The sequence below is a fragment of the Lepidochelys olivacea genome (genome assembly GCF_965140295.1).
Source record: "Lepidochelys olivacea isolate rLepOli2 genome assembly, chromosome: 2".
In the NCBI taxonomy this organism is placed as follows: domain Eukaryota; kingdom Metazoa; phylum Chordata; order Testudines; family Cheloniidae; genus Lepidochelys; species Lepidochelys olivacea.
This window is the reverse complement of record NC_140412.1, coordinates 106,177,383-106,195,884: the sequence shown is the minus strand read 5'-3', so window position 1 is coordinate 106,195,884 and position 18,502 is coordinate 106,177,383. Positions and strand designations below refer to the sequence as shown.

Genomic DNA, 18,502 nt, shown 5'->3' with positions numbered 1-18,502 from the left:
AAAGCTAGTGGCTGTCAGTGTATTTACAGTGACTCTCCACTGATACCCTGTCCTCCCACACCTCTGTCTTATCACTTCCCATTTGTCTGCTTATTCACCTGCTGAGTAATTGACTGAATCCTACATCTTGCATGACTTGCATCCGATGAAGTGAGCTGTAGCTCATGAAAGCTCATGCTCAAATAAATTGGTTAGTCTCTAAGGTGCCACAAGTACTCCTTTTCTTTTTGTGAATCCTACATTGTGAGCTCTCTGTAGCAGGGACTTTCTTTGCTGTCTGTGCAGTGCCTAGTACAGTGGAGTCCCAATTCTTGCTTGGGATCCTTGTGTACCACTGCAGTAGAAATAATTAATGGTATTACTACCGCTTGTATACGCTAGCAGTGATGAGATCTGGAATCTATCACATCAGTAGTACTTTGCTTCTAGCCCTCATTTGTTTCTGTCCCCCACCTTATTGTCTGTTCTGGAAGTTATGGCTGAATGGTTTTGAAGGATTTTGAGATTTTAATTTTTGGAAAACGGAGACTATTTTTATAAAATGGGGCTCCTTGCGAGCACTACTATCTAGGGGAGGTGTAATGTGCTTTGGCATTGCAGATCTAGCTTTTTTGTGGTGGTATAGTTCAAGCAAGAGACTTTTGTCTCTGCAGTTTCTCCAGATTCAAAAGGAGTTGCACAGATAAAGAAAAGCTTAAAAATGGTATATTGTCTCATGGCATTATTTTGTACCACTCCTTATGGGTCCTTGATTGGTTAACTTTTCCACTGACTCTAAAGCCAGGGGTTCTCAACCTTTCTCACATTGTAAACCCATAGTCCCTCACAGGTAGTCCCCTGCACATACACACCAGAATCCTATGTGCTGATTCCCAGAGCACTTTTACGAGTCACTTTAGAATCTGGCACAATAGCATATGGGGACATTCCTGGAATCCAGGGAGGATCGATCACAAATGATAGAGCAAATCTACTTCACAGGAAGATCAATGTAAACAACGCAGGGAGGTTAATAATACCTCTGCCTCCCCCACATTCAGGACAACTTCTGAAGACACTCCTGGGACTCATGATCCATGATTCTGTGTCCATAAGCTTTTTTTCCAGGTATACAGTGCCATCTGAGAAATCAAAAGACAGTTGGAACTTGCATGAAAGTTGACAGTTTTGCAGAATCCTATAGATGTCCCATTCATTTTCAAACGTTAGGAATATGCTAATACAGTGGAGTCACGTCTTATGCGGGGGTTAGGTTCTAAAGTTAGCGTAAGCCTCGTGTACTTGGCCTTGAAACAGTGAATCACGCCTTGGTCGCGAGGTTGGAGGATGGAGGTGGTATAGGTGAGGAGAAAGACAACTTCAACGTCGTTATGTGCAAACTGGAATGCCTCAGGATGGCCAGGAGCATTGTCTACGATCAGCAACACTTTAAAGTCAAGTCCTTTCTCTTCGAGGTACCGCTTGACCTCCGGAATGAAACACTTGTGGAACCAATCCAGAAATAATGCTGCCGTCACCCAAGCCTTTTTATTTGATTGCCAGAACACAGGCAGGAGATTTTTGTTCTTGCCTTTTAGGGCACGGGGATTTGCAGCCCTGTAGAGCAAGCCTGGCTTTATTAAATGCCCAGGCGCATTGCCACAAAAAATGCAGTCACATGGTCTTTAACTGCTTTGAAGCCAGGAGTTTTTCTTTCTGATTTCGAAGTGTAAGTGCGGTTGGGCATTTTTTCCAGAAGAGCCCAGTCTTGTCAGTATTAAAAACTTGTTCCGGAAGATAGCCCTTTTCTTTGATTGTTCGGGGTAGGCTTTTGCTGCCTCTTCATTTGCAGATGCAGCTTCACCAGTAGTTTGCACGTTTTTGAGGTTGAAGCGGTTGCTAAAACTGTTAAGCCAACCTTGGCTGGCTTTGAATTCCTTCTCATCAGAAGGCTGTCCCTCTTCGGCGGGAGGTTTGAACAGCGCATAGAGGCTAAGAGCCTTTTCTCACAATGTGTTGTCATCGATAGGCACACATTTACGGTTCGTGTCTTCCAGCCATAAGTTTAATGCCTTTCCAGGTGTTGAGTTGTGCGGGGAGTGAAGCCAAGTCATGATGTCACTTCCCCTCTTTATAATTTCTTCCAGCTTTCTGGAAAGATCTTTTGCTATGGTGTGGGTCAAGCAGTCTCCATTTTCTCTGTGCTCTCTCTGAGAAGTCTTCTGAGATGATCACTGGGAGAGTGGATTCCCTTCAATGGGCCATCAGTGCATCTGGCTACTCCATTGTTGTACCTAAAAGGCTGGTTGTGGGTGTTCCCAACCTCACAATATATTTCAGTAATACACCCATAGAAAAACTTCATAATCTCACATACAATGACAGCACATACAATCCAACAGGATATTAATGTTCAACAGATCAGTACTTTAAAAATGATACCTCACAAGGCATGCTTTGTACAAAACACATCATAATTATATGCCAGTGGTGAATTTGGGGGTTCCAGGGTGCTGCTTTGAGGTACAGAGTGCCACACATACCCACAGGGTGGGCAAGCAAGGTGGTCTCGGTTGCCAACTTCCAGAGGGCACCACCATGCTGCTGGGCTATTTTCCCTTATGCTCTGATTGGCCGGCCTTTATTTTTGTTTTTTGGGGCCCTGCTGCTGTGTTGGTGGGGCACTGAAAATATTTTCAACCCTCAGAGTCAAAACAGCTAGAGGTGGACCTGCATGCCCATTAAATTTTTAGGCTACAATTTTCAAAAGTCACTAATGACTTCAGGTTTCCAACTTGAGACACTTTAAAGAGACTTGACTTTCAGAAAGTGTTGTATACCCAGCCTCTGCAAATCAGGTTCCTTTAAGGTGTCTGAAGTTGGGAACCCACAATTATAAGACTTGTTAAAATCTTGTTCTCAGTCTCTATGGGGTTGAGAGAGGAAACACATTAAAATTGTAATACTGGACAATTCAGGTACACAGCGGTACTGTATGTTTTCCTAAATCTAGCTCAAATTTCTGTGTCAGATTCTACCTTCCTTGTGATCTATTCTAGTTATTGGCCTGTCATGAAATACATTCAGAATGCAAGAAACTGTTTTCAATAACAATCAACTACACCTGATGAAAAAGGTATCTCCACTTTTCTAACTAGAACATGAATTGTGTAGTGCTGATATTGGATATTTTTTACCTTAAGGCACTTTGTTGTCACGAGCTTTGGCAGTGATCCCTCAGGTCTGATCCTTTCTTTTTCCCCAGAAAGCTCAGGTTTTGTAACAGAAGAGTGTGTAGTTGCCTGTTTTATGGTGGTATCTAGCTTATTAATATTGACTTTGTCACTTATTGCCAGTTTGATTGTTGGCTCATTCTTGTGGGTTTTTTTAAATGAGTCCAATGATCATCCATCATTGGCTCACTCTTGTGGGATTTTTACTGCACTGCATATTTTCAAGGGGAGGGTTTTACACATAAGTTAGGACATTCTGATTCAATTAATGTCTAACACATTGGTTCTCAGCAAGGGGTACGTGTATCCCTGGGGGTACTTAGAGGTCTTCCAGGGGTACGTCAACTCATCTAGATATTTGCATAGTTTTACAACAGGCTACATAAAAAGCCCTGGCGAAGTCAGTACAAACTAAAATTTCATACAGACAATGACTTGTTTATACTACTCTATATACTATATGCTGAAATGTAAGTACAATATTTATATTCCAATTGGTTTATTTTATAATTACTGTACATTGTAAAAATTAGAAAGTGAGTAATTTTTCAGTAATGTGCTATAACACTTTTATTTTTATGTCTGATTTTTAAGCAAGTAGTTTGTAAGTGAGATGAAACTTGGGGGTACGCAAGACAAATCAGACTCCTGAAAGGGGTACAGTAGTCTGGAAAGGTTGAGAACCACTGGTCTAGCAAGCTCACCCTCTTCTAGTGATTGAGGAGCTTTCTGTTCTGATTTGCAGCATGGGCCTTTTCACATCCTTTTAACTCCTTTAGTGTCTCACTTGATTGGTTTGGCCCAGATTATATATCTGGTTTGTTCAAGGCAACCTAGTTGGCCCCAGAATTCTATGGTATCTTTTAAAAAAATAGGAGAGAAACAGTTCTTTCCTACTCCTAGTAGTCCATGTGCACTCACTTTGGTTTCTACCTTAAATTGTGCTTTGCCAGGAATGAGAGGAGGATGTCTGATTCTTTTTACTATACTAAATTTCTATCTCCAGACAGTGTGGGCAGAGAATAGTAGCTCACAGGAGGAGGAGGGAAAGAGGAAAAAGAGGATGTCTATAATGGGAGGCAATGGAGAAAGAAATTAGCCATTTTTTAAAGTGGAGGTGGATTAATATGATTCTATTAAAACAAAATCATGTGGAAGTAGAGGGGGAAAACCAGGAACAGCAAATAGTCCATTTCTTCCGCCCTTATTCAGGTTCTGAAGAACCTTACTCCATGTATAGTCCCATTAGAAAAGGTGGGGGTATTAGTGCAGTATGATGTTGCTCCACGTGAGTAAATGTGGCAGAATCCATATAAAAATTATGCATTGGAAAGGGAAAAGGGGACTAGAATATTGAATTTAAATGAAAATAACAAAAATTGGGTAACATTTAGAATAGGAATAAGCAGAGGGTGGTTTTGTTTCTTTAAGACAAAGTGTTAACAGCATTAAACAAACAAAAACAAGACTGGGGGACAGATATATAGAAAATGTCCTGTTCAAAACAGAATGGAATGTGACTTCAGCTCTTAAATTCCAATCATGAGTAGAGTCCCATAGTGCAGTCTTTAAGTATTCCAGGGAAAGTTCAGGTCCATGTGTTGTAATATAACTCTGAGTAATTGCAGCCTGTGGCTACATTTTGTTCATTACCTAGCCTATCAATTCTTGGCTTACAGAAGATGAGGTCTTTCCTTTTGGACAGAAGTACCCATTCTCTATCATGTCTAACTTATTTTAAGACTATATGCTGTCTCATGGACATCTGCCTAGGTAGGGAAATCTCAATTAAGGATAAAATTCACAACCCCTAAACACAGAGTCAGCACAAGGCTTATGCACCACTCAGTCATATTGAAAACCTCATGTAGTGCTCAAGGTGGACTTGAGTGAAGTGTAGGCCTCATGTTTTCCCTCTTTATAGGGGTCAACTTCACCCTCAGGGCTTGATCTGGCTCCTATTGAAGTCTGTGGCAAAACTCCTGTTGATTTCTGTGGTGTAGGATCAGGGCTAAGGGAATATTAGACACACTTAAGCTGGAGACCGGGGTATAGGATCCTTCAAGGTAGGAGGGTCCCAGAGCTTGGGCTGAGCCCAAACCGTTTACACCACAATTAAACAACCCCTTAGCCCAAGTCCCTCCCACCTGAGTAAGCTGGCACAGGCCAGCCGTGGGCATCTAATTGCAGCGTAGACGTACCCATAGACTTCAGAGGGGTTGAGATTTTTATTTTATTTTTTGTGTGTGTTGATATTTAGTAAGGATGTCTTAGAAGTGACCTAGAGGATTCAGGATTATCTGTATGCTAGGAAGATATACCTGACAGCCTCTTGTGACTGGTACATTTTGTGCCTTGAGGAGCACATTGGCTCGGTTAACGTGTTTTTTTTCAAGGATACTGCCTCAAATCATAATGTTCTGAGCAAAGAGGCTGCTAAGCCATTCACTGCTCCAAGTAATCTAGGTCTGGTTCAGTGGCATGAGCCTCCTTTGTGTCTGAAATGTCATAGCTTTCAGAGCACAAAACCTCCGAGGATCTACCGATGGTGAGGAGGTTACTGGCGTTTATGCCTTGGTGACTATTGTTCAGTTCAATAGTTATGTCATTCTGAGCATAGAAAAGAGAGAGACAAAAATAATTCTCTCTCTCCAGTTCAGGATCTAGTGCTGCCATGATATCCACACTCACACGTGGCCAAATAAATCAGATCCTTTTTACAAGCATTAATATCCACCCTGTGAGCTCAGAAGCATGAGGAAAGGCATGTGACTGGTTCCCCCTGGGGTGCCACCTGAAACTGGGGTACCACTGAGCCCCCCTGACCCAGAAGCCTGGGCTCCCTTTACACTGTACTGCTGTGTCCAGCCTTCACTTTAACCAGCACACATACAGGAAGGGGGTCACCCAGATGCAGTTACATGCAGACGCTGTGATCAGCTCTGCATGGGAAGGCTCCATTTAAAGAACTTCCCAGCTACTCAGATACACACCCTCCTCTGGAGTGCAAACCCAAAATTATACCATCTTACGCTGCACAGGGAACTGTACAGTGTAAGCTCATGAAATTCACCCCCTCCCTCAATGTAGAGAAGAATATGCAACAGCTTTCTGCCCCAAGTTATCACTCCCCCACACACTGGTTTTAAATAAAGCAAAAACAAGTTTATTAATTACAAAGGATAGATTTTAAGTGATTGTAAGGGATAGCAAACAGATCAAAGCAGATTACCTACAAATAAACAAAACACACAAACTAAGCTTAATATACTATACTAAAGAGATTGGATATGAATAGCAGATCATCACCCTAAGTGATGATACAAGCAGGCTGCAGATTCTTAAGGGGCAAGTTGTACTGGCTTACAGCTTGGAAACCCCAGGTGTTCCATTCACAGACTAAAAATCCTTTTACCTTGGTCCAGCACTTCCACCAGTTCAGTCTTTGTTCCTCAGGTGTTTCTAGGAGTCTCCTTGGGCGGGGAGCCAGTGAAGAACCTTGATGATGTCATTCCCCTGCCTTCAATAGCTTTTGCAAATGGCGGGAAACCTTTCTTTAAAAACGTGGTTCCCACGCCAGTCACTGGAAAAACATTGACATTCCAAGATGAAGTCCAGTACCAGGTGACCTGTTCACATGTCTCTGTAGTGTTACAGCAGCCGTGAGTCAGAGCTGTCTGTAGCATCCTCAGGAAAGCTCCCCGGTGAGAGAGAAGCTTCTTCTAAGGCCTATTGTTTCTCCTAATGGCCCTTCAACCTGAATGGGCCCTTCCCAGCCAGCCATCCTAGACTGAGAGCCTTTTGCCTAGTGGGCATTCCACAGGTATAAACACATTTGTAATATAGATACATAGTCAATATTCCTAACTTCAGATACAAAAATGATACATAGGATAATCGTATTCAGTAAATCATAACCTTTCCAATGACACCTCACATGACTTATCTTGCATAAAATATATCAGAATTATACCATAATCATATCATCATAATATCTCTGTGACTAATATGGGTGCAGTGTCACAAGGAGTTTTAATGACATTGTTCTCCAATTCTCCAAATATACAGGGCCCATCCTTCAAAATGTTCACATTGCCTTAGAATTATGCCTTTATTAAACAGCTCAGTATTTATAGTATTTTAGGAGTTTCCTATACTTAATATAGAGACGGTTTAGGTCATAATGCAAATATTGAAGTTATTTAATTATGTAAGGAAGGGTTACTGCTATAGAAGAGGCTCTTAGCCCCATCCTGGATTTCAAATTTTTGAATAATTCTGTCGAAAATGGAGAATTCAGGATGGTTTTTTTCAGTATCTATTTTTCCCTTACAAAATGGATGAGACTGGATGTATGCTCTGAACCAGATGCAAATTTTTCTGTACACGTGGTTCCTTGAGATAATTACGCAACATGAAGAAGTGTCAACTTATAAATACTTTCAGGAACTGTTAGATTTATTCCGTACAGGCTTTTTCTTCCTTGTAACAAAAACTTTGGCTTTTTTCCCCTTACGTACTTTAATAGCAGGCATTATGTGGTTTAAAATAAAGATGTAGAAGCAGTATTACTAGTTAAAATAAAACATGTCTGTAATTTTGTTGAAATTTCTTAGTGTGCATTTGAGCCATATCTCAGCAAGTAGCAAAGTTGAAGCTTTCTTGGTTATTAAAATTAAATTAAGCTCAAGGACAAATCTGCTAAGTTTATTTTATTACATTGCTATGCTTTTATTTTGGAGGCCATTGTTATGCAAAATAATTCTAAAAGTCAACACAGTTTAGAAGAGACTAAAATGAACGAATCATGTACTTTCTCCAGAGTAATTTGACTCCTTGAAAAAAAATAAAACAAATACATTCCTTACATTTGTGATACACATATCATTCTGCAAACATAAAACCCATTGTACCTTATGTGTAGAGAGCAAATAAATTGTGAAATACAAGAAGCGACTTTGAGGTTGTATCCTGAACTGGTATTAATTAGCATAACTCCACTGAATTCAGTGGAGCTACGCCTGTTTACACCAGCTGAGGACCTGGCTCTTGATTTCTAAACAATGCATTAGTGTTTTTGCTGTTGAATTTTATGCCAGATATTTAGTTAACAGTCATGTATTGTAATATTCTATTTTATTTTCAAGGATAATGGTACTCTAGAGTAGACTTTAAGGATTATGATCAGTGATGCCATCAGGGTAAATGGGAAATGCTTGGCTAAATCCCTGCACTTTGTGCTAAGAATTTACCTCTTTAAAATAAGATATAAAATCATTGGCAGTTGAAAGTATTAGCCACAACTCCGTTTTTGTCTTATTTCTGGATTCTTCTATAGTGATGGGTTAGCAACCTACCCACCCAAAGACTCAGTGGTCCAAGGAAGGATAGTTTATTTACTACTTAACCCAATAAGTACTGATACGCTTTTCATGATTTACAGATGTGTAATGCCCCTAACCATTGTGCTCTTTGAGAATAAAGTAAGTGTGGAAAATCATGATTGATGGAATGGTGTTGCAGCCTTGAGGGTCATTTTCCCTAGGGCACTGGAATTGTGCAGGGATTTTGGTAAAATGCCATACTAAACTTTTCTTTTGCATAATCTGTTAAAAGGACATTGCCAAACTCTTTTTTAAAAATGCATGTTATTTCAATTATTGTTTATAACATCTTAAATCCTTGAAAATAAATATTCTCTCTCTGCCAGTTTATTTCCATTTGGCAATTTCCCCTCTCCTCCTTCCCACTCTCATTTTCAATGAAGCTCTTTGAGGTTTACATGCTCTTTTGTGCTCCATCTTCAGTAATGGTGTCCCCACTTACTCTAGGAGTTGTTATTTTAACTTGTATTTATTTTGACAGATGAAAAGGAAGACATTTTACAGGGGACTCTCTTGATCTGGAGTCAGACCCTAATTCTGCAGTCAGTTTCCTCCATGACCTTGGGCAAGTCTCTGTGCCTTCCCCATATGTCAAATGAGGATTATAATGTTTCCTTTTTGTCTGCTTTGTCTCTTTAGACCCCAGTCCAGCACAGCTGTTAAGTATACTGTAACTTTAAGTATGTGAGTAGTCCTGTCGACTTCAATGGGACTACTCAAACCTTGAAAGTTAAGTATTTGCATAAGTCTTTGTTGGACCATGGCCTTAGATTGCAAGCTCTTTGGAAGCTGTCTCTTCCTGAGGCGCTAATCTCAGCTGATTGCTCAAGGTACCTATGCAGCAGTAGCAGAGCATTACGAGGAATAGTGGCTATAAAGAAAGGTTTTGCTGTAGTTTGATTTCTAAATGCCAGCGGGGGAGATTTATCGTAAGAGCTCTTTAGTTTTGGAAAGAGATTTCTCAAAAGAGTCTACACTTTTAAGGCAGGTAACATTTTGGGCCCAAACTACATAATATTCATTGGGGTTTTTTTAGCCAAAAAGACAAAATATTGAAAAAAGTTAGGGGGTTAGGGAGTTTCTAATGTTGTTTTTCAAGTAAGCGTCAAACCACAGACAGAATAAGTGATAGGTAATGTCTATACAAAATGAAGGCACTCAATAGGTATTTAACAGACAATGGAAAAGTGCGAGGGTGTTTTCCGTTCTAGCAGCTATGAAAATAAAATAAATATGCTTTAAAACAGCATTTTCATTACTTCAGCAGATTAGTAAGAAAAAGAGGAAAACAATCAGGAAATTCTTTTACTTCCATCCCAATTCTGTGCACTATTCACAACGATTAATATAATGGACCAGCTCCTCCAGTTTAAGGCTCTATGTGCAGCATGGCATCTGCACCCCAGACCACATAGTTAATATTCCACTAAAGGGATCTAACACAACAGCACTTCACTGAACAGCCCAGCACCTATAGCAGTGCACTAAAGAGCGCTATCAAAAAGTCTCTTAAATAATTAGCACCCTATAGAGCTAAGGCAAGTCATGATCCCCAGCCTAAAATGTTTTCCATGTCATCTTCGAAAATACAAGTTTCCAGAGAATATTTAAAGAGATGTTTTGGAGAAGAACAGAAGGGCTGTTCCAGAAGGCAGGAGCTCTGTGGGAGAGCAGGCTTTCCCACCACCACAAAGCCTAATAAGGGACAGAGATGAATCCCTGGCAGAGGGAATTTAGCGGAATAGAGAGAGATGGCTCCAGAGACAGGAAGGGGGGTGAGGGCAAGTTTTATGGACACTTTCAAAAACAAAGGCAGTTTGACCTGGATCGTGAAATGATTTGGTGCCCAGAGGAGGTGTTTCAGGGTAAGAGTGGGGTAGCCATATATGTCTGAGGAGGAGGGCAGAAGGATTCTGCCCCAGGTAGATTCTGGACAACCAGGACTTTGAGGTAACTCTAGAGAATGTAGTTAAAGTAGTCAGTCAAGATGAGACTAAATGAAAGTACAGAAGAGGATTCCAGCAGAAGTGTGGGGGACCAGCATACAAAACTAATGCTGCAGCCATGATAACAGGTAGGTTTGCCCAGACAAATATTGGAGGAGAATTCAGTTGTGGATAAAGCTAAGACTGAATGCACTGCAGCCAAATGGGATTTCTGAGTCAAGCGAGGAGATAAAGGACATGGTGCTTACATGAGGATTTTGTTCTTGTCCTTCAGAAGCACTTCTGTCTTTGAGACATGTAGCTGAGGGTAACTTCAAGGAAATTAACTGCCTGACGAGGATCATTACTGCAGAAAATATAAAAACATAAAGAAAAAATAATATGATTGCTTTTCTGTCCCTTGAAAACCTAAACAATGAACTGCACATTACTAAGAATACAGCGTTCTGTTGCAGGGCTGGCCTTTTCTTGACAAGCTAAAGGACAGCATATTAACCATTAAAATGCAATACTCATCACAGTACAGTTAAACAGGATACTTGAGGGTATTAATTTTTCAGTCTGAAGAAGATGAGAATATCTGTGGCACTTGATTACAGCAGAAGTTCTTGTGAAAATTTAAGACGTGGTATTAAATGTAAGCTTTTTCCTTACTCTAAACTCTCTTGTGGAACTATGTTACCTCTGGATCTCTATTCTGCATGTTAGTGTCTACATTTAAGACTAAGATGAACCTAATTTACATCCCATCCTCTCCTTGGACTGTTACCTTGTTGTGGTAAAACTCCACTAGTAATAGCAACAGGGGAAGCGTGAGCACAGACAGAGTGCAGGTGTTGCTACCATTGGTGGAGCTGCATTGGTTGAAAATTACAGGTCTTAATTTAGCCAGAGACCACATCCCTGGTTAACTATCACATCCAAATATGGAGAAGAGAAAACTATTGCCGTGCCTCTCTGTGTGAAGGGTTTTTATCTCATTCTTGCATATCACCTTTCCTGCTAAGACTTGTAAGTGTTTCAGCTTTAGTTTTCTTTACTTTTGGTGACTTTTAGTTTGCCTCTCTCCCTGGGAACTGCTGTTGCTTTGTCTTCCCTCCATTCATATTCTGTTTTTCTTTCTTTTTTTTTGCTGCATGGAGACTCTCTGCTGTACAAGTGTAAGTATTTTTTTAGCTTTGCTTTTTCTGGCCTACTTGTTTGTTTTTGTGCTCCATTTGCTTCTGTACTGCCTTCCTAGTCTCCTGGGAGATTGTAGTGTCATCCATCTTCAGTTACTGAATGAAATACGCAGCAATTTAGAGGTGAGATTAGGTTTTACAAGAAGGTTGAGCTAACATAACGTCTGATGAATTTAAAACAGCCCTGGACTGAAGACTAAATGAAGCAGAGTGCTGATGAAAGAGGTACAAACAAAAATGTTACTGCTCAAGAAAACTCTGTTCATTCAGTTTCGTATTGAAGCCAAGTCCATCTTAATGAAATGAAAATTGAAATTTTCCTGTCATAGAAATTTGAGATTGAAAAGACCATTAGGTCATTGTGTTTGGGCTGGTTTGTTTTTCTTTGTCACATTGAATAGTACCTAGTTTATGAATGCTGGTCTCACAATTAACTTTCTACACCGTCACTTTCTCTGCTTTTTTACAAGTGGAAAATGCTTACATAGGTTTTTGTGGGGTTTTTAAACAAATTTTTGAAAAGTAAAATGGGAATGAAGGGAGAGAAGGCAAATCACTGGGCTTCTGTGGGTGGAACAAGATTAAATTTGAAAACTTTTGGAGGGGTTGGGGGAATGTGGAAAGTGCCATATCCTGATCATTTTGAGAGTTATATCAGTTGTTCTAATCTGCATGACTGTTTTGTAAAGATAAAACATTCTGCTGCTTACCACACATGGTTTATTAAAACCTAGAAAAGTGCCCTAAGTGTTTATATGTGGTTCTAGTTGTTTTTTCCCCATGCCCCAGCATTTCTCCATGTTTAGTTATATAATTGGAGAAGAAATATAGGGGGATAGCTCCAAGAGATTCCAGAAGGGCAAGAATTAGAGTCAGAAGGCAAGGGATCTGGTAAAGTGACTCAGTTACTTAAGAAAATGGCATGGGACTTGGGAGTTCAGAGGCAGATTGGACCAGGGCAGCTTCATGGGAATATCTGACCCTCCCATTAAAGAGTCCTTAATCAGTGAGCATGGTTCAGTTTGTTGGGTCCCTGCTACTGAAGAGGGCTGACCCACTTATATGGGTGCACCTCCACAGGGGAAATAACTGGTGTGAGTAGACAGAGACCTCAACATGCTATCTAGATTCTGAGCCCTTGTCCCTGGCAAAGCAAGGGTTTGTGGACTTGGGAGTAAGTGTAGCAAAGCTCTCTCTGTGTGACTTCTACGTGAGTCTCCTCATAGACAGAGCAGCCCTTAGCCCTTTGTCTGTTCCATTCAGCCACCTGCACCATACTTGGAAGAGTAGGGGAGGGTGGAGGGAGCATGGTCCAGAAAAAGCTCAGTGCGTTGACCCATTCAGGTAAAATCTGGGGGGAAATGTCACTCACTGCAGCCCCAAAATGTGTCTGTAAAAGCCAGGATTGTAACAGGAGGCAGAAGAACTGAGTCGCTCCTCTGTTTGTATGGCCAAAGGCGGAGAATTGTTGAGTGAAGGTAGAAGGGGCCTGGCCATAGGGAAGTCTGAATAGCCTCTGGTTACTGTGGGAAATTGGATGCAAGCCCACCATCTCAGACTGGAAGAGAGGTCACAATCCGGAAGTTCACATGTCCTCTGTAGTAATGAAACATCCTGGGCTGCCAGAGGATACTGCACACTGGCTGAGATTAAGTCTTCTAATAGCCTCTAAAAAGAGCACACTGGCATGTTTAAAACAACACTTTGACCCATTTTGCTGCACCTGTGATCCAGAAAGGTCACTTGGTAAGAAGCCCATCTTGTTACTTGTACAAAATCTAAATGGTTTAGACAACTTAAAAGTTTTCAAATAAAATTGTATGTATAGCTACTCCTCATGCAGCCCTGGCAAGTGGATAGCATTTATACCCTTCCACCTCCAGCCCTGGCAAACACTGCAGTTGGTGGGTCCTGCTTAGCTGGCAAAGAACTTTTAGTGGTGATTCATGTCCACAGATTGACACATGATCACCAGCCTGAGCCTGATCATGGGTCATAGTCTCCCCTTCCACTGACATCTCAGTGAAGATGACACCCAGTGCGTGTCTGGGAGCATCAGTGCAAGAAATTCAGTGCTTGTCCTATACCACTTTGTAGCGGTGCCCCAATTTGGCATTCTAGTGCAGGGGTCTCAAACTCAAATGACTATGAGGGCCACATGAGGACTAGTGGATTGGCCCGAGGGCTGCATCACTGACACCCCCTCCCCCTCGCTGCCCCCACCCCCATTCCACCCCTTCCAGGAGGCCCCGCTCCTGCCCTGCCTCTTCCCACCCTTTCCTTACCCCCATTCCAACCCCTTCCCCGAAGTCCACACCCCAACTATGCCCCCTCCCTGCCCCCAGGGGGGGCAGGAGGGGTGCAGGGTGTGGCAGGGGCTCAGGGCAGGGAGTTTGGGTGCGGGGTGCAGGGTGTGGCAGAGGGTTGAGGTGCAGGCAGAGGGCTCAGGGTAGGGAGCAGGGAGTTGGGGTGCAGGCAGGGGGCTCAGGGCAGGGAGTTGGTGCAGGGGGCTCAGGGCAGGGAGCTTGGGTGCAGCAGGGAGTTGGGGTGCAGGCAGGGGGCTCAGGGCAGGGAGTTGGACGGGGTGAAGGAGGGGTTTGGGCTCCGGCCCGGCACCGCTTACCTAGAGCAGCTCCAGGGTGGTAGTGGTGCGCACTGGGGCCAGGGCAGGCTCCCTGCCTGCCTCTGCCCCGGCCCCGCTCTGCTCTGGGAAGCAGCCGAACCACGTCCCTGTGGCCCGGGGGGGGGGGGGGGGTCAGGGCACAAGGCTCTGTGCGCTGCTTTTGCCACTCCTCTAGGTACCTCCCCTGAAGCTCCCATTGGCCGTGGTTCCCTGTTCCCGGCCAATGGGAGCTGTGGGGGGCGGTGCCTGGAAGCCAGGGCAGTGCACGGAGCCCTCTGCCCCTCTCCCCCAGGCTGTGGGGATGTTGTGCCGGCCGCTTCAGGGAGCGGCACGGGGCTCGCAGGGCCACGGGGGGGCAATCCCACAGGCCAGCCAGCCTGTGGGCTGTAGTTTGCCCACCCCTGGCCTGGAGGTAGGCTGGTGGGTGGGGGTGGGGGCGGGGGCCGCTTGGCAGGCCGCAGGAAATAGCCCCGCGTGTTTGAGACCCCTGTTCTAGTGTCTATGCAGCTCTTGTAGATCCCAACTGTTATTCCGAGAACACCTGTTCAAACTGAAATAGTGTCTGTCATTCCCCGTGAATGCAAATGTCAGTTGATGAGATGCTGGATAATCCCCCATCAACCTATTTTTTGTCACTGTTTCTGATCTTCAGAGCATGAACTCATCAGTTTGGTGGATCTGATTTCCAGTTGCATCACCACAAAGAACAGCAATCGGACTAAAATACACACAGATACATTATTGTGAGGAATAGGCCACAATTGCTAATACAACCAGGAACTGGAATAGTGATCTAATTGCTGACCCTGCTCAATGCTAAACTGGCTTCAGCTTCTCGTAATTAGAGTTGAAATGCCTTTAACCATTTCAGACACAGATGTTGCTTGTAATTCCAATTCTGCTGGAGTGGACAAGCAACTGTTCTGGTGTATGGCTGTCCACTAATTGCATTCGCTCGTCTACTACATGTTTAGCTGAGCAGTTCTGTACAGTTCCATCAAGCTGCTGATGGAGCCTGTGCCTGGCTGATGAATCTTGATATAAAAATTGCATTTATTTTATTGATAGCCATTTTATAGAACTTGTCACTATAGTGTCTGTGCTCCTGGCTTGTTCTTTCCACTTGCTCTGTATTATGGTGCATTACAGAAGCACTTTTGAATTTGAAGTGCCGCTATACTCTGAAAAGTGTCAGAAATAAAACCGCACTCTGGGGCTTCAAGTTTATTGTTACTCCATGACTTAAATGCTAAATGTGCTCAGATGACAATGGAAAAGGTGCTGCTGATGACTTCTTCCTGGTTGCTCATGAAACTGTTATTTATTGATGTGTGTCAAATATGACATCCTCTGGAACTGGAAACTCCCTGCCACATAAAGGCATGTTGGCTTCAGACAATACTTTATAATAGTAGTGGGAAAACATCTCTGTTGCTCAAAAGATACAATCAGACTACTATGTAGTCTGGCCTCTCCTTTTTATTATTTATTTATTTGATCAAGTGGAGGCAGGTAAACCGCTTAATGCTAATATGAAAATCTATCATAATTTTGTCCAGGTCTGAATAGTACAAAGTTACAGCCATTCAGATGGAAATACTGATGCAGACAACTGAAGTATGTGTGTGTATATATATTGCATGCACACATCTATAAATCATTTGAATTGTCATTATTTTATCTAATTATATTTTTCACTAAATTTTCTATAAATAAAAAGCTAGAAAACTCTTTTTAAAAATTAAACCATCCATGTTGCAAACTCATTCTGAAGTCTTGGTGCCTAGGTACACCCTCTCGGGCTCAAGCAGCATCTGAAGATTTCTGAAGCTAGAACTTGATTAACAATTCTGTTGATTGTGCGTAAACCAGAATAGAATCCAGCCTGCTGACTCACTCTCAGTTGTGTAGATATTCTACTGTTAACAGGAATAAACAGTAGGTGGAAATATACATATGCCGCTAAAGCAAGCAGATAAAGAGTTCCGTGACTCAGTGGAAACAGATTTGTGTGAGTAAGAAGTTGTCATTTTTTTAGAGTGACTTCTCAAAAGATAAGCACAACTTATAGTTTAGCTTCTTTGTCCACATTAAATTACATGAGAAGCTCAGAATTGCTGATACCTGCCTTATCCATTGCAAAAGGCCTTTCTTACCATATGAATTTTCAGGATATTTCATAGAGCAAAATAAATGTCTTTCTTCCAGTGAACAATGTGTTACGTCTGTCAGTTGTTTCCTTAACACAACATTTTCTTTAATCTAGGAGTGAAAAAGTCATCTAATAATAATGTATACATTCAATAAATAAATTTTTGAATTTATATTCTGTGAATATAACCCATACTTGTGGAAACCCTGACATTGCCAGAGATATTGCTGATAAAAGCTGGTTTCCACTTTTTAAAGACATCCCGGAGTTATATCTTCTAGTACTACTACATATACTTGGGGAATCTGTGACTGGGCTTGGCAGGATTCAATTTCCTGCCACGCTGAAATCGACAGGAAAAAATATACAATTGGTAAGAGTGCAGCCTCTCCCTACCCACCCTGCACCTTCTGGGATCAGGTATCACCAGCCCTGCAGCAACACTGGGAGCCCTCTGCAGTCCTGCTGTCACTGGAGTGAGAGAGAGAGAGACCGGGTCCGTGACAGCAGAGCTGCAGATGACTCCCTGTGCTGCCGCAGGGCAGGTGACACCTAATCCCGGCAGGTGTGAGGAGGCTGTGGTCCTGGCTCAGGGGAGCAGAGATGCCTGGCAAGAGCCATAAGGTGGTCAAGTCCCTGGCCACGGGGGATGCCACCCCAGTGCTGAATGGCTCCTACCCAGGGATGTCTTCCATGCTCCTGGAAGGTGAATGAAGAAGTGGGTTTGTGACCAGCAGGGTTGGAGAGGGCACCCAATACCTGCAGGCACCAGGTGTGGGAAAGGCTGCAGTCCTATCACGGCAGAGCAGAGCTGTGAGGAGGAGGACAAGTCCCTGGTGCTGAGGGAGGTCACCCTACTGCTGACTGGCTCCATCCCCAAGCAGGAGACATTCAGCTGCGGGTGGCCCCCTACCCCCTGCTGCAGGGTGCTCATCGTTCTCCTCATAGTCCTAGCCAGGGGTCTCCTCTGCATCCCCACTCTCACAGCCCTGCTCCCTTACCAACCAGGGGTATGAGAGCCATCCCTGGGCAGAAACTGTTCAGCAGCACCCTATGGATGGGGCTCGTCATCGTCCTCTCATTCCTGGCTCTGGGTCTCTACAGGACCAGGAATGCAGCTTCTCGTGCATCTTGGGCCCCGGTGTCTTGGTCCCCTCAGCCATGCAGTAGCCCCCTTGTCAGTTCTGGGAGCCCCTTGCAGCCTTGCTTTCAGTGCAGCTTTAACCCCAACCCTACAGCGCCCCTCCCGAGTTTCCAGCAACTGTAACAATAAAAACAGTTAAAAATAAAAATCAACATTAATCACTGAAATGAGAAAAACAAAAATTGAATTCTGCCAAGCCTGTGTGTAAGCCAGAGTAGTAATTAAGCAACGGAATATCAAAACTGCTTTGAGAAAACAGGGCATTTAGCTATTAGGAAAAAATAATTGCTTTTAACAAATTTAAACAAAAAACTGCAGCACACTCAGCAATTCATCTGGCTGACAAGGAAGTGAAATAGGCTTTAAAAGACACAATCTATGGTAGAAAGGGACATGGTGGTGACAAAAGACCTATATGCCTAAATTTTTTGATTGATTTCAATAAGGTATCATTGATAAATGAACGGAGGAAGCATGGTTTTGTTGTTGCAACAGAAGTCCGAACAACTGGGATCTATTTCTGGCTTTGCCACAGACTTACTGTGGAGTAGTGGGCAACTCAGTTAACTCCTTGTACTTCACTTTCCCCATACGTAAAGCTGAGATAAAGTAGCCTCACTTGTGCCGAGAATCACTTTACTAATGTTTGTAAAGTTCAGTGATACTTATATTTCAAGTTTGAAATCAGTTGGATGTTTTAGACTCAGTTCTAGCCCTGCCTCACTGGTGTACAATCGATTCATATCAATGAAATGTCAGATAATTTTAAAGTATTTAGGAAGAAAAAAAATCTGTTCCCCCCTGTATTTACAAGGCAAACATGCCTTATGAACTGATTTGTTTGTTCTTAAGGTACGAAT

General features: G+C 42.7%; 1 protein-coding gene across 5 annotated transcripts in view; it reads left to right on the top strand.

Moving 5' to 3' along the window:
- CARMIL1 (capping protein regulator and myosin 1 linker 1) overlaps positions 1-18,502 on the top strand; it is a 256,423-nt gene that overhangs the window by 205,113 nt on the left and 32,808 nt on the right. For 3 of the 5 annotated variants that reach the window (XM_084621879.1, XM_084621876.1, XM_084621878.1), the window contains exon 30: positions 11,685-11,702. The exons of the other annotated variants lie outside the window; for them this stretch is intronic. In XM_084621879.1, the coding sequence (XP_084478005.1) occupies positions 11,685-11,702 (18 nt within the window). The remainder of the gene's footprint in view (positions 1-11,684; positions 11,703-18,502) is intronic. 5 annotated transcript variants of the gene reach the window in all.